Below are 15,385 nucleotides of genomic sequence, written 5' to 3' on the forward strand. Positions count from 1 at the left end.
ATGCATCTACACATGTATGCTGTACACGGCACAGTGTTTTGTCCACCACAATCAAAGTGCTCTACATGCTTAGTATTCCATTTTGAAAAACAAATAGCCCTCTGAATTTACATGACTTAAATGAGGTAAGAAGTCGCAACTGAATAAAACATAAAACGTGCACATGAACATATTCATTGTCAAAACTAGTGAATCTAAACAAAGTAACTACATCTGATGCACTACATGCCCAAAAGACAGATGCTCATCCAACGTTTTATCTGAAATCTATGGTACTCATAGGGAGTTTGTTCTCTCTTTGTTGCAGTAACAGCCTTCAGTTTTCTGGGATGACTCTACACTAGATGCTGAAACACTGCAGTAAGGATCTAATTGCATTCTACCATGAAGGCTGTAGTGACAGCTGTAGAGTCTATGGTAGTGGAATGTATCTAGGCCTTTGGCTCATTACTGTTTATACCTGAAAAATATTGGACATGGACACCCACAACTCATATACTCACCACTTACCCCCTAATATCCCTAATCTAGCCTAGCTGATACATTATGAGTACAACAGCCAAGATATTGCCCATAAAACAGCAGTCGCCAACAGGCAAGGTCATGTATTCGGTTTTGTGCATTTCACACATGTACCAATCAGTCATAACATTAACACCACCTTGTGCTGCCACAACCGATGTGACATTTCGAGGCATGGACTCCACAAGACCACTGAAGGCATTATGTAGTATCTGGCAGCTAGATGTTAGCAGCAGATCCTTCTCCCTGGCCTCCAGGGATTACATCAACTCCAGGGATTACATCAACTACATCAACCAGTTGTCCTTTCTTGAACCACTTTTAGGAGGTACTGACCACTCCATTGCAGAAAAATCCAACAAGACCTGCCTGATGCCACTGTAGATGATCAATGTTTTCACTTCCTCTATGCAAATGTTAAGGCTGATTGGCGCATAATCCAAGAAATCACTGGTCACTGCACAGCACATCATTTACTAAGTGCTTCAAATTTCCTCCAGATCATTCAAGGCATGGACTCCACAAGACCTCTGAAGGTGTCTTGTAGTATCTGGCAGCTAGACGTTAGCAGCAGATCCTTCAACTCTTGAAAATTGTGAGGTGTGGCCTTCAGGGACTACATCAACTAGCCTTAGGTGCCCATAACCCTGTCAAAGGTTCACCAGTTGTTCTTTTATGAACCACTTTTGGTAGGTACTGACCACTCCATTGCAGAAAAACCCAGCAAGACCTGCCTGATGCCACTGTAGATGATCACTGGTCACTGCGTTAGCAGCAGATCCTTCAACTCTTGTAAATTGTGAGGTGTGGCCTCCAGGGATTACATCAACTAGCCTTAGGTGCCCATAACCCTGTCAAAGGTTCACCAGTTGTCCTTTTATGAACCACTTTTGGTAGGTACTGACCACCCAACAAGACCTGCCTGATGCCACTGTAGATGATCACTGGTCACTGCGTTAGCAGCAGATCCTTCAACTCTTGTAAATTGTGAGGTGTGGCCTCCAGGGATTACATCAACTAGCCTTAGGTGCCCATAACCCTGTCAAAGGTTCACCAGTTGTCCTTTTATGAACCACTTTTGGTAGGTACTGACCACCCAACAAGACCTGCCTGATGCCACTGTAGATGATCACTGGTCACTGCGTTAGCAGCAGATCCTTCAACTCTTGTAAATTGTGAGGTGTGGCCTCCAGGTGCCCATAACCCTGCCAAAGGTTCACCAGTTGTCTTTTCTTTAACCACTTTTGGTAGGTACTGACCACCCAACAAGACCTGCCTGATGCCACTGTAGATGATCAACGTTTTTCACTTCATCTGTGCAAATGTTAAGGCTGATAAATCACTAGCACTAACTGAGATCTACCTGGTTCACATTTCTATCATCATGCTCCTTTTGGTTTAACAGTTAGGTCCTAAACAGGCTGCACCAGGTTTGTAGGACATTCTTTTAACGTTATCACAGAGACTCTGCGACTTCAGGAAGCATTAACTTACAAAATATCACGATGCTGACTTTTAGCACCACCGCCCAATACTACACAGCAGCAGAAAGGAGTCACAGCCAGAGCACAGCATGATGCGGTCGGAGGCTGTGGAGCACTGTTTAGCTCACCTCCCTGCCGCGCGGAGCTGAGAGGTCACACATGCAGTCCTGCGCAAGTGTGAAAACTAGCTGCTAGCGCCGAGCCTTTCTCGGCAACTTGGCTGTGTTTCTCTGAAGGGAGGAAGGGGAAGGCTGGGTGTCTGCACTGTAGCCTTATGTGTACTACAGATTTAGCTAGCTGTGGTCTATTTAAAAACGACATAAATGGATAAAACCAGACCGTGTCAGTGGTATACAGCTATAGCTAGCTGCTGATATTGATAAATAAGCGTTGCCTCCAGTCTTGACTCGGACCTAGTGCACCTGGTTTGGGCTGATGCTGCAGCACAGTGATGCTCACATAGCCCTATCCCCTCGTTCCGGCCCACGACATCACATAATTAGAGTTTTATTAATTAATAATTCACTGAAACTTATCAAAAACACTTCGGCTAAGGGTCTCGCGACCGTCCGTTGGGATCTCTGAAGTACCGTAACGGTTAGCTAACTAACGTTAGCGCCCCACAAAAACCCTTCATGTCGTGACTGATATTTTAAGCCACTTTCGCCCTCATGCGAACACCATGAGGTGGCGGCTCGGTGGAGCTGGCAACACACTCACCTTTTAGGACGAAAAGTCGCACTCCAGCCGGGAATGTCGTTAATCTCAGGACCACCACAAAGAAACTCCGTCAGCCCGAACCGTCGAGGCGGGGAGGCTCTCTCGGTTTTGCCGCTTCGCACCTTCGTTGCACGCGAGGGCTGCGCTCATTGGCCGGTTCAAGGACGATCACTGCGGAGCAACGTCTGTCATTGGCTGTCGTAACTGCCTGTCTCAGAAAAACAGCTCCGAGCTTCTCCAACTGCTGACGAGTAAACAACTGTCCCCGCCCACTGGAAACGGCATTCCTGCACTGCTATTGGACAGCGAGGCGCTACCAGCAGTTATTTGCGACTTCTGCTTCTGCAATTCTTACACAATAATCTTGTGTGTTAATTTAAAAAAGTATTATAAGTACATTTAAATTAAGCTACATATTATACTTTTAAGTTAAATATTATAAATAAAACAATACTCTGAACAACGTAGTGAATAAACATCACTTTGTGCCTTTATTATAATTTATCATGCCACGTCACAGGCCTATTCACATTAGGTTCAGCATTACTACATAGCAAAAATAAAGATCTGAAGTGCCTTAAATCGAGTGCATTAGTTCCAGCAAAAGAAAAAAGCAATTTATTCCTTGGTTTTATTTTCTCAGAAGCTAACAATAGTGAGAAAATGTTGAAATTCTGCTCCACATGAGGGATAACTAAAGGATACCTGGGTTTTGTGTATTCGTTAATGGATCAGTCATCAGTGAAGAGGTTAATATTTAAGAGATTAATCTTTCAGGATCAGTGGTGCTTTGACTTGAGAAGCCACCTCAGCACCCATAAGCTCCTCTACTATTGTCAGAGCAAATTCGAAGCTGGTGCCTGGACCACGGCTGGTGATGAGGTTGCCATCCTTTTGAACACGAGCCTCTGAGTACTTGTAGTGATCTGAAAGAAAAGCAAATGCCAAAATGACCAAATTGTACATATAGTTTAAAAATAAACAAGTGTCTTAAATATATTTATGGTAAATTAATATGATTAAAGTAATATTATTAATATTATTAAACTTTGCCCTTCGCACAACCATGGGCATAGAATGCAATAGGCATAGAATGTGATGGGTATGATAATAGGGTTGCGGGGCAAAGGGTTGTCCGTGAGATGTTCTAGAGCCGCAAAAGTGAAGGTGTACCAAGAATTGACTTTTCGCACTTTAAATGTCTCAACAGCATTACAGTGGTGCCCCATGCCAGAGGGAGATGACGACTGGTACAGAGTGGTACAGAGCAATCAACACAACACTGCGAAGCAGCTAGCCTCCATAATGAACATTATCCATTACCTAATACAGTGCATTACAGTGCTGTATCATAAATTAATAAGTAAAATTGATTTGAATTGAATTTGAATTAATTGATAAAATTGATGCAACCTTCTGTAGAGGGTTACAGAACAGCACCTGCTGGAACATTCTGCTAACAACATGATCCAAATAACTAAGAAAGAGAAGTGTGAAGAGAAGAGCTTGGGTTTTGAAATTGTGGACAAAGGCATTACCTCCAGTCATCATTTTGTCCTTGGCACCAGGGTGGGTGGTGACTGTGCTGCCATAGGCAATGCCATGAGCCAGAAGCGCAGTGGGCCCTGAAACCAAAAGTATAATTAATACTCAGACCCCGTTTAGAAACTGGATTGCACCCTGATAAGATTTTAACCACATGTATTACACTTGGTCAGACTGCAGACTGCAATCTGCTCGCTGTTATTACTGGTGTTTTGGCTGTCTTAGTCTTGGAGAGACCGATGCGTTTACTCCGCTATAACATGGCTCAAATGTGTCTTAGAATAGTTGGTCTTATCCACATACAATCCTGAAACTCAAGATGCATGAAGTGACCAGATGGGTCTCATTCTACAGCACATTCACAGTTCACAGAACTTAATTAGCTTGTTAGGGTGATGGCTTGTTCATAATCATCATCAGGAAAGGTTAAAACATTTAAACGCCTTATATATTCTCTGACGCTTCAATCCGTGCCCATACAATCTAAGCAGCTGTCTAGCACTTTGAACATAAAAATATGGCCCCTGTAGTCTACTGACTTAAACACCCTTAAAAATCTGTGGATAAAACTTGATGATAGTTTTAAGCTGCTACAAAAGTGTTTATAAGCTGTGATACTTGCTAAAGAGGGTATTTGGTCTTGTGCAGGGATGTTCAGTGAGTCAGTGAAGGGTGCCGATCCAGGTATTTTTAATGAATCCTGTATAGGCTTTCGATAAAGGTGTAGGTTCTGATCCCCTTCCAATTTTTTTGCTGTAGCAGAGTGCCATCTGGCATCCTCTATTATTAGACACAATCGTCAGATACTGCAGGTGAACTCTTTTTTTTTCCCGAAATCTACCCAAAACAGAGTTCATCTGTGACATTATTTCAGTGAGCAAAACAAAGAGCTTTATTTATACTCACAAGTATGGCAACGTTACCAGTTAGTAGCCAAAACAAAAGCTAAAGTTGGTATTTAATGCTAACTCTTCATTCCACCTTAACAACTGCCACAGTTACAGTGTGTACATGTTAACAGCAGAAGGGAACTGCTGAATCATTTAAGGAGGGATGGAAAGACTGGATGGTAAGACATAAAGCACTATAGAGTTTAAAACAGTGATTTAAAAAAGTAGATCAGTTCAGAATTTAGTGTGATTTGAGAAACTGTTACTAAATATATTGATGTTACTGCTGTTTAATATTGTGTATTAGCACAGCTTACATAAGTTGCATAGAAATACAAAGATCAGATCAGAAATGGACAATGGCCAGCATTAAAAACTCAGATCGGGGGTAAAAAAAACCTTGATAGGGACATCCCTAGTCTTGTCATACTTAAATATGTCTTTAATTGACTTACATATTCATACTCTAACATATATCTACAAAATAAATTTTTTTCCCCTGTTTAACTGGTGCAAACATTTAGGAGGTTACCATTCAGAATGTTTGGACTGCACCTCGATTTTCAGACAACGGTCACCTCTAAGAGCTACACAGAATATGAATATCACTATAACCTATCGATACAGCCACGCCTACAATTACACACATATTCAGTTGCCACTCAGTTCTTCTGGACGCATTTAGAAAAGGTCTAAAGATAATGCACCCAATGCACTGGATTAACATTGGCAGCATGCTGACGGCACGGTGAGCTCACCCAAAGCACTAATAAAAAGACAAGCCCTAATTATTGATTTTGCAGCTTGGCAGTCATCCAACACAGTTTATGTTTTACGGTTTCTCTGGCAGGGCGGATGCTGGCCAGATAAAATCCTGTTACATGAGTCTTAAGCTGGGCTCCAATATCATGCAGTCTCCTCCTGAATGTGACAGAGGTTAAAGATGGCGTTATAATCAACGTCCCAAAGTTTAGTATTAATCCTGACCTGGGTCTGCACTATATGGATAATACAGATACAGACAAGGATCTGTATTGCAATTATACCACTGCTGACTAATCAGCATTATGGCAACCCCCCTCCCGAATTCATCTCTATGAAAGCCAAGGAGGTGTGTTCCTAATGGCCTTCAAAGTTCAGCACCTTCATTAGTTTTTCCTTGACAGTTTGACACCTGCTTATTGATGCAGCATATTAAGAGCACATGCTTTAAAATAAGCTGGGCCTTGTGAAGGAATGCCAAAGGAGCCACTGCTCACTCATTAGAGACTCCTAAGGGAACTTGAGCAATTTTCTAGGACGCTCTCCGGCCCGCTCCGCAGTGGCACATGGGCTCACTGGCCTCATTCACCATGTCCTTCCAGTGTCCTTCACCAGCACTGCCGACGGCACAATACAGTTTGAATGGCAATACATGGACACACCTAACGCATGCTCATGCTGTCTGACAAAGCCAGTTCAAGCCTCATTCCCTCTATTTACATTCATTATCATAGGTTTAAGTCTGCAGTTCAACAACACTAACTACTGCTTCTTTGAGGCACAGTATATCCACAGCTTTATCCAACCAGCAAAATAAACAGTGGTGGGAAAATGATGAATCACTGCGCTTGTGGTTCCTGGTCCTGTATGTGTGCTCATCACGTACTGCACAGTCAGTGTAATTGTTTCTAAGGGAGGTTAATGCGTGTCCAGGATGCGGTGGGCTAAACAGTACCTGCACAGATGGCAGCAATCAGCCCCTTCCTGCCCTCCTGCTCCTTTAACACCTCCTTCACAGCAGGAGACTACAAAAAAGAAGACACAGACACCATACTTAATGAATTACCAGAGCAATAGCATCAGCACCCTAAGCATACTATGGAAATACTCACATAACTATAAAGAACTTATGGTATTATTGTGTTATTATGCAACTCAGGTATACATTTAAAGCAACAATATGTAAAAATTCTGACCTTAAAATAACTTAAGCTTAAGTAATTTTGATGGTACATCAATTGTAATGGGGAAGATGGTGTCTCAGCCATTGCCACCCATGCCGGAACGCTGCTACTGTACTACAGAACTTATAGGAGTCACATTAGTTTGAAATCCTGAAATATTACTCTACCGCCTCAGTCCACATACTTCTTTACCTTCAGATGCTGGTTGTGTATCTGTAGCTTATAAAATGCATGTGTACAGAAGTCCATAAGAGGGAGCTTGAGCTTGGTGGAGTGTGGTCTGTACTTCCAGTCAGTGGTATACAAATTAATTACACTCCCCAACAGTAGAGGGAGCCCAGGAGCAAAAAAGCAGCAACTCTCGCATAATGCTTCTTTAAGTTCTGACGGCTATAAAAACATTTTTGGGCGATACTATTTGATAACACTTTAATTAATATAGTATAAAATAATATTCTAATAATGTAGACAGTCTTAAACAATGCTTTACTAGACAGTATTTTTGTAGTTATGGCCCCAGGGCTATTCAGAATTTGTTATGGTCCTGATTTTTGTTAATTACATCAAATTTCTGTCATATCAGTTCCCTACGCAGTAGATACCGTATTGTGCTGTATATGTAATTGTTTGGCACCACTGGACAAATGATACGTTTAGTTGATATTTAAAATTTAAATAATTGACCAAGTCTGACAGAAAACGTAAAACTGTCAGGCCTGCGTTGTCCGGCTCTCCCCCAGGACGATCCCCAGACCCAGAACCCGCCCCGACACCCAAATAAGAAACCGGGGATTCCGGAAGCCAGAACCTCTGTACCACAGCGTTCTACGGCCTACTCAAAGGGGAAGTACACTGATCTAGATATTTCATGTTTGGTCTGACTACTGTTGTTCACGTTTCCCTGTTTGTCCTGTTATTCAGGTCCTGTTTGTTTGCCACTGTTTCTAGCTGTCTTGTGTTGTCGTTTGATCCGAAGCTTTGCTTCGCAGTTCTTGGTTACCTGTTTTGTTTTGTAGTGGTCTGAAGCCATGCTTCACTATTTAAGTTCATGTGTTTTGTCTTCTGTATTACCCCTGTCACCGCCCCTTAGTTTGTGTCTGCTCAGTTCATGTAGTCCCAGTTATACCGTTCAGAGCCCTCCCAGTCCCAGGTGTCTTTTGTTGCCCAGACTAAGTTGTCAAGTCCTGTTTGTTGTTTTCATGTTATGACCCTTAGATTGCTGTACCTCTGAATAGGCTTTTCTTGTTACTTTGTTTTCCCGTGTTCCATTGTTCATTAAAATCTTGCTTCGTCCAACCCTGCAAGTCTTTCCCTGTGTTCTCACTGCCGTGCCTGACCCGGCATGACAAAATGCTGAAATATATTTAACTTATTTGCACATTTTAGAGCAGAATTCCTATTTGATTTCTCAATTTCACATATCAGAAAATTATAAGACATAACAGATTTAATGTGCCGTTACTTTTGCACACGTTACGTGTAATGTTTGTTTTTTGCTCAGTTGAACACATCGCAAAAACAAGTCATTTTAATTTAGAATGAGCAGAAAGCATGTGAACTTGGGCTACGTTCACACAGCAAGTAAAAGTGGCCCAAATCCACACAAAATGACATAGATGTGTTATCAATACACATCCGACACGACAAGGCAATTCAGTAAGATCAGAAATCATCTCATCAACGTCAATCCAACTCGATATTCGATGAGAAGAAGGGAAAAACAGACGACTGCAGGTTTTCAGTGGCGGACTGGCAAGGTAACAGACTCGGATTTTAGTGGTGATATCTTTGTTCAAACTATTTTAGAAGGCAGATTATCACAACCGCTCCATGTTTAAAAAAATAAAAAAATAAAGAAGTAAATGGCAAGACGTGGCCACAGGAGGGCGCTGCTGCAGCATCAAAGGAAAATAAAAAAGCTTAAGTGGTGTGCCCTTTTTACATGGAGCATAAAAGCATGCTCTGTAAGAAGCCCAGCTCTCCGACACTGGAACTTTTTGATAGATCCTGTGATGCTAGCAAATATATAATCTGAGCCTTATGGGGTGCATAAACTTTTGCATAAAACTGTATGTCTGTGTAGGTTGATCTAATGCTAAAGTTTAGGTTTGAAAGCATTTTATCAATATTGTAGGTTTGTCTTCAGATTTCAGCCTGCATTACAGTTGGGCAATGTGACAGTATTTATGATGATCAATTACATCAGCCTAATTACATCATAAAATACATTCAGACACTTCCTGACAAAACACTACCATGGCTGTGTAAAATGTAGCTACTGCATAAGAATAACATGTTAACAACAGTTTTTTTTGTTGTATCTGAAGCATTATTGAAAAATTAGGATAATTAACTACAAAGAATTCTGAGTAGTCCCACTGCCAGAGCTACAATATTATATATTTATATCTATTTTAGACTGTGAGTTTGGCTAATTTCTGCATGTCAAGTTGTCTATATAGCCCAATATACTATATCAGTGGGGCCCTTTCATCATTTTAATTAGTCTGTTTGTACTGAAATGTCACTTTAATATAAAATATAAATAAAACAGGAGATTAGGAATAATGATTACTTACCTCAGACAGGTTCTGGGCACCAAGCGCTCCTCCAGGCAAAAGGATGACATCATATGGACCCTGAAAGCAGAACACATTCGGAGTCAACACATTCTGAGTCAAGTGCTGGCGATTCATTATTGCCATGTATATCAATAACCACTGGCCCTCTCATTTGCTGGTGTAATGCAATTTTATGCAGAACACGGTCTGTAGTGCTATGAATACAAATCTATACCCTTGTATACAGTTGTGCTTTCTTACAGAACCATGTGCATATATATAGCAGGGGGACACGTCACTCCATTTACAGTCTAGGAAGACCAGGCACTGCAGATTTTCCACTCTACCTGGTCAAGTGAGATGTTTCACTGTGGCGTTTATTTTATTTTCAGTGTTTAGTGGAAAAATGAGAACGGAATTGAGATCCGAGAACCACATACTTTTTAGTCTGTGCTTCATAGCCACAGTCCTGAGAACAAGCCATCCTATTATTATGTCGTATTATTAAGCCTGTCTTTTCCACACAAGTTTCATCTGTATCAGTTATTTTAAAATGTGCCTTATAAACAAAAGTTACTTGCTTACAAATGTGCAAAACTTCCACAAACATACCTAAAGTCCTTTATTAATCATATTAAAAGTCAATGGGTCAAAAGTAGTTGCATCAGAAATGCCATTAGCAGCAAATAGGCCAGCTTAATTCAGTTTATATTTTTAAACAGAACATATAATGTCTCTTTCCACATAAATACATTGTTAAGGTTTACACACGCAGTCTGAAGTCCTTCTGAATGGTTCGGTGTGATATGCTAAATTTTACAAAATCTTACAGAGTCCACATTTTTCACAGTGGTGCTGAATGGAATCAAACATCTGAATATTTCATTGCCTCTAAAAGCTAAAGCTAAAGGCTAGTATATTAAATATTAAAAACACTGGTTTAAAGAATAAGTTTTAGTCTAAAATCTTTTGGTAAATGCAACCCTAAGCAAAATAAGACCGTAAGAAAACCAATTTTGTCAGATTTATCATCATCAACAATGCTCATAAACCTTAGAAACAAATGTGGGCTCTGGTCGTTTTGAGTTGGAAGTTAAGTCAAATGTACTGACTCGGATTTCTTTACAGTGGTGATAATAGGAAGCAGAGGGTCATGATGACTACAACACAAATATAGCCATATATTTGCCATCTCTGCTTCCTATTATCACCACTGTAAAGAAATCTGAGTCAGTACATTTGACAAATAAAATAAACCTTGTGGAGCTCCCTCTTTTAAATCTCAAAAAACATCAAATACGTCATCAAATGCAACCCTGTTCAGAATAAAGTACAGAGGATTACTGACAATACCTGAAATGCAGGTCTCTCACCTTTTTAGAGGCTTCCTCCAGGCTTGAATCAGGGCAGATAAGGACGTCCCGGCTGCACTGGACTGGTTCCTTCCCTGTCAATCCTGCCACAGTAACAGCAATCTGCGAGACAGAGGGAGATGCAGAGGACTACTGCTCACTACTGGACAACAATAAGAACCTCTTTCTTACACCAGGATTTTAATATCTGGCCAAGGATGTGTGATTAGCATGTAACTGCCTATGGCCTAGGTCTTGAAGACTGTAATAGCAAAGCCTAGAAAAGCAGGAAAGCACACTAATCTTGGGAGCTCGGTAGGGACAGGCCTGGCCAGACAGTTGAAAATAGGCAACTGACAATGCAAGGGTGGGACAATGACAATTCTGTGATACACCGTGGGGCACAACTGTATGACTTCCATTGAAAACCACTGTCTGTTGACTGGGCCACACATGACCCTACAGCCTTCATCTCCAAAGTAAGGCAGTGGCTAGAGCAGTGGTTGAATCCTGCGGGTAACTACTCCAACACATGAGCTTCCACTCAGGAAGGGCTTGCAATTAGTTTATTAGCTGGATCAGATGTTTTCACAGAAGGCTGGGGGTTCTCCAGGACCAGGCTAGAGGGGTTTGAAGCCGGACCCTGAGCCGTGGGGCAATCGAATCCTCACAATAACAGTCCAACATCTAGCGTAACGCCTTTCTAGAGGAGTAGAGGCTGTTACTGCTGCAAAGTGAGAGACGAGCACGGTCAATACCCTTGAATACAATACCCTTCAATACCCAGTGTCTACAGACTACTGTCAGATAGGTCACGCACAGTCTGTAGTTTAGTGAAGGAGGCCAAGTAGCACAAGTACCAGTGAAAACCAAAGCCCATCCCACCATGATAGCAGCAAACTTTGACATTTAGCTACAGTGCAGTTCATCTCCACAGGCTGCCAACTGTCCAGACTATGTCCAGTCTCTCAGCTCACCAGAAACTGACAAGACTGTGGTTTTGCCTGATGCATTTCACACTACACATACAGTAGCATTTATGAAGAAAAGGGTTTGTTTTACAGCATTTACAGCCTTTTTTGGGACATTTTCTGCTTAGATATGATGACTTTTATGAAGAATTTTCCGTTCCACCTTAAATGGTGCAGCAGGTTCAGTAGCACTGCTGCACCATTTAAGGTGGAACTATAAAATTCCAAAACTAAGAAGATTTTTTAAAATTATTATTATTATTATTAATAATAATAATAATAATAATAATCAGATTTAAATAAATTAACAAACTTCTATAGTCTTATTCACTCTTATTTAATCATAATCTGTAAACGTGCTGTCCCTAAACAGTGCTTTTGCAGCAGCTATTCACTTGCGTCAGCACCCAGTGCTGCACTGGACAGCTAGCGCTATGTAGCTCGCTAGCTAGCTGCTACTGACCCCGGCTCTCCGCATGACATCCACAGGTATGACCGTCTCCATCTCCTCTGCGCCCTTCGACAAAATAACCAGAGCTCGTTTCGCAGCCATGCCTGAGCAGAGCAGCCTCCCCTGCGGAGCAAAGAGCAGAGTGGAGTGGGCTGTGGCTTCAGCACACAAAATAAAAGTACCGTTTCCGTGAAATGAGGAAGATGTGAAAACACTGGGCAAAATTAAAGTCCCTCAGCTGTTTGGAGTGGATGGTGGAAACAGGTTAAAGAAAGCCATTGAATGCATGGATTCAGTATTTTAAGATGGTTGTAATGTGATGTATCAATAGTAAGCATGTTTGGTTGGGCAAAAAATGCTGTTAAGTTTACAGTAGAATGAAACAGATTGAATCAGATGAAATAGATTTTCTTTTTTTACAGAGAGCGTGTGAAAAACTAAAAACTTAACTAATCTAAACTAAAAAAAAAAGCTCTGCTTTTACTGGCTGCACTGGCACTGCAGAGGCTCACAGGAGCCACGTCTTTTTAACACTGTAATTAATTAAACAGTGTAATAAAAAACACTGTCCTCTCTGATTGGCTCTTTCTGGCTTTTACTTTGTCGGAAAAGGAAAAGCCACAGGAAAAGCCATAGTCATAAGGCCTGTATTTCCAGAACTAGCAGTTATAGCAGCATGTCTGGAGGTGATGTACTGCTCTCCAGCATCATCAACAACCGTAGGCCAGTTCTGAGTAGGGCTTTCACTAGTGGGCTGGGTTTATGTAAATTGTACCGGTAAATATAGTAAGTAAAGACCGTTGGGGGTGGGGGGTGTAATTGGCCTGAAGGAGGAATAACAGTGTTTAAGGTTAATGGAACGTCCCTTCCGTGTATCGAGCTCTCATTATTCAAATAGACCAAGATAAGAACAGTTTGACATTCTAGGGCTGCTTTACACGTCTGCATTGTCCCAGACACCTACAGTCCCAGAGTCCACCTGCATCACACTGCGTCTCTCTCTCTCGCTCTCTCTCTCTCTCTCTGTTGTATTCTACTTCACCTCATCTGACTATCTTTAGGTTTCCAGCACTTTAAACCAGGATCTATATAAATTTAGACTGCTTTTTTAATTTTCTACTCTAATTTTCATTATCTGAGCATTTTTCACACCGAGCAAAGTAAAATACTAATATTTATACATCAAAGAACAGCTTACAATACTCAATAAATGCGTTTTGCGGCACCGTTAAGTGAAGGACTTCTATCACACAAGCTTATTTTAAAACTCAATGTCAGTATAGTTATCAGCCGACACTCAAGATTTCAATACTGCCATTTCTACAGGTCTTATTCTCAGGGCCAAAAAAACTCTGACTCCTTTGGGCAATTTCTGTATGAATAATTTCCCTCTCCTACCACCAGAGTGCAGTGCAGGCTATGAAATAGAACAGGCCCGGTTATTTCTTAACTTAGTACTGTAACAAATAAACTCTAGGTTTTCAGTTATTAACTTTTAGATTTAAAGAAAGCATAATTGTGGGACTGTTAGATATGTATTATTGTGCATTATAACATTTTTGTTCTATTTATTTTTTCCCTTAAGATTCACTGACCACATTTGTGTGATTATAGGTGTCAATCAGCCAGTATTTTATTTTATATGATTTTCCAACCACTCTTTATCACTTAGAGGCTGTTTTTATCACATGGTTGAAACATGGCTAGGTGGGTTCCAGGTGGGCTCTGAGGTGGGCTCTGAGTAGGTTTGTACTGCTGTAGGTTTGTTTTTACTTCCCAAATGGGCTCCATGCTTACAGCCCACTTTAATCTCACATGGTCCCATCTAGGCCCTGTATGCAGTGTACAGCCCAGATGGGGTCCATGTTTAACCCCTCCTGGTTCCATTACTGACACTGTACTATATAGGAGCCAATGTGGAACCTGAGGACCAATCCTTCTGGTTCTAAGCTGGGCTACTCATACAGGCATCCACCCAAATGGACATCTTAGCTTAGAGTTCTGAGCTGAGCAGACTGGCTGAAACACTCCTAAATTCAGCACAATTGTTGTGACCTGAATATGCAGATATATGCAAATATGTTGATCATCTGACATCACAAAAACAATGATGTAAATTAAAATGAGCAAAATTCCTAAAGAAATGTCTTCACACTCACGACTGCACTGCTTCTGTAAAGAGTTGCCGCAGTGCAAGTGCAAGGGCACCTTTTTCCAGGTTTAGCATGGCTCTGCATGCTTCACACACACACACACAGATGTGCAATCGCCTATATATGCAACAGACCAGAGTGCTATACAGCAGCAGATTAGACCGAAGCGTGGGGTTCTGGCAGCGGCCTGCTCGCTCTGTGCCCGTGCCCAAATCCACCAGGCAGCAGCGATTTCCCAGCATATGCAGCTGGGATCAAGCAAGCCCACTGCTTCGCTCAACATCAGCTCATTTCCCTAAACACAGAATTTATTTATTTATTTCTACCCCCCCCTCCCCTTGCCCCCCACCCTTCCTTTATATAAGGAGCTTATAGTATGCAAAACGCCTATTAAAGTTGCTTGTAAACCAGGTAACCTGTGAAGGCCCCGGATTAGGCTGCGAAACACTGACGATGCAAATTCACCCCCTGAACCATCTGTGCGGGACGGCGGTGCGGAATTAGCCACAGCAGATGCATCCACCACGTACACTCAACTTTGTCTTGGCTGCTGGAGCGCTGGTTATGATGCACAGGCACTTTCCAAGGCCAAGCGTAGACAGAAGTGAGCATCCGAAATGAGTTTCGGCTTTTCTGCATCGGCCACTTTTATCCGTTTTCACTAGTGAGGCCTACCGGTATTTATTGTGTGTAATCTTTTAATATGCCCTGCACATTTCATGCCACCATGAAATACCTGTAGTGATAACAGACGATATGCTGAATTCTTAAGGCCATAGTCCCAAAGTCA

The 15,385-nt window shown here is 41.6% G+C and overlaps 2 protein-coding genes across 2 annotated transcripts in view; both read right to left on the reverse strand.

Moving 5' to 3' along the window:
• The window catches only part of kcnab2a (potassium voltage-gated channel subfamily A regulatory beta subunit 2a), a 113,348-nt gene extending 110,532 nt beyond the window's left edge, over positions 1-2,816 (reverse strand). Inside the window, exon 1 of the mRNA XM_072666583.1 lies at positions 2,727-2,816. The gene's annotated coding sequence lies outside the window, so the exon portion shown is untranslated. The remainder of the gene's footprint in view (positions 1-2,726) is intronic.
• Positions 2,817-3,194: 378 nt separating this feature from the next.
• park7 (parkinson protein 7) lies at positions 3,195-12,601 on the reverse strand. Its single transcript, XM_072665900.1, has 6 exons — positions 12,455-12,601; positions 11,042-11,143; positions 9,687-9,746; positions 6,879-6,948; positions 4,265-4,351; positions 3,195-3,652 (listed from the first exon to the last, which is right to left on the reverse strand). The coding sequence occupies exons 1-6, from the start codon at positions 12,542-12,544 to the stop codon at positions 3,492-3,494; spliced, it is 570 nt and encodes a 189-aa protein (XP_072522001.1). The 5' UTR covers positions 12,545-12,601; the 3' UTR covers positions 3,195-3,491.
• Positions 12,602-15,385: the final 2,784 nt, after the last annotated feature.

This window comes from Salminus brasiliensis, chromosome 21, assembly GCF_030463535.1.
Source record: "Salminus brasiliensis chromosome 21, fSalBra1.hap2, whole genome shotgun sequence".
NCBI lineage: Eukaryota > Metazoa > Chordata > Actinopteri > Characiformes > Bryconidae > Salminus > Salminus brasiliensis.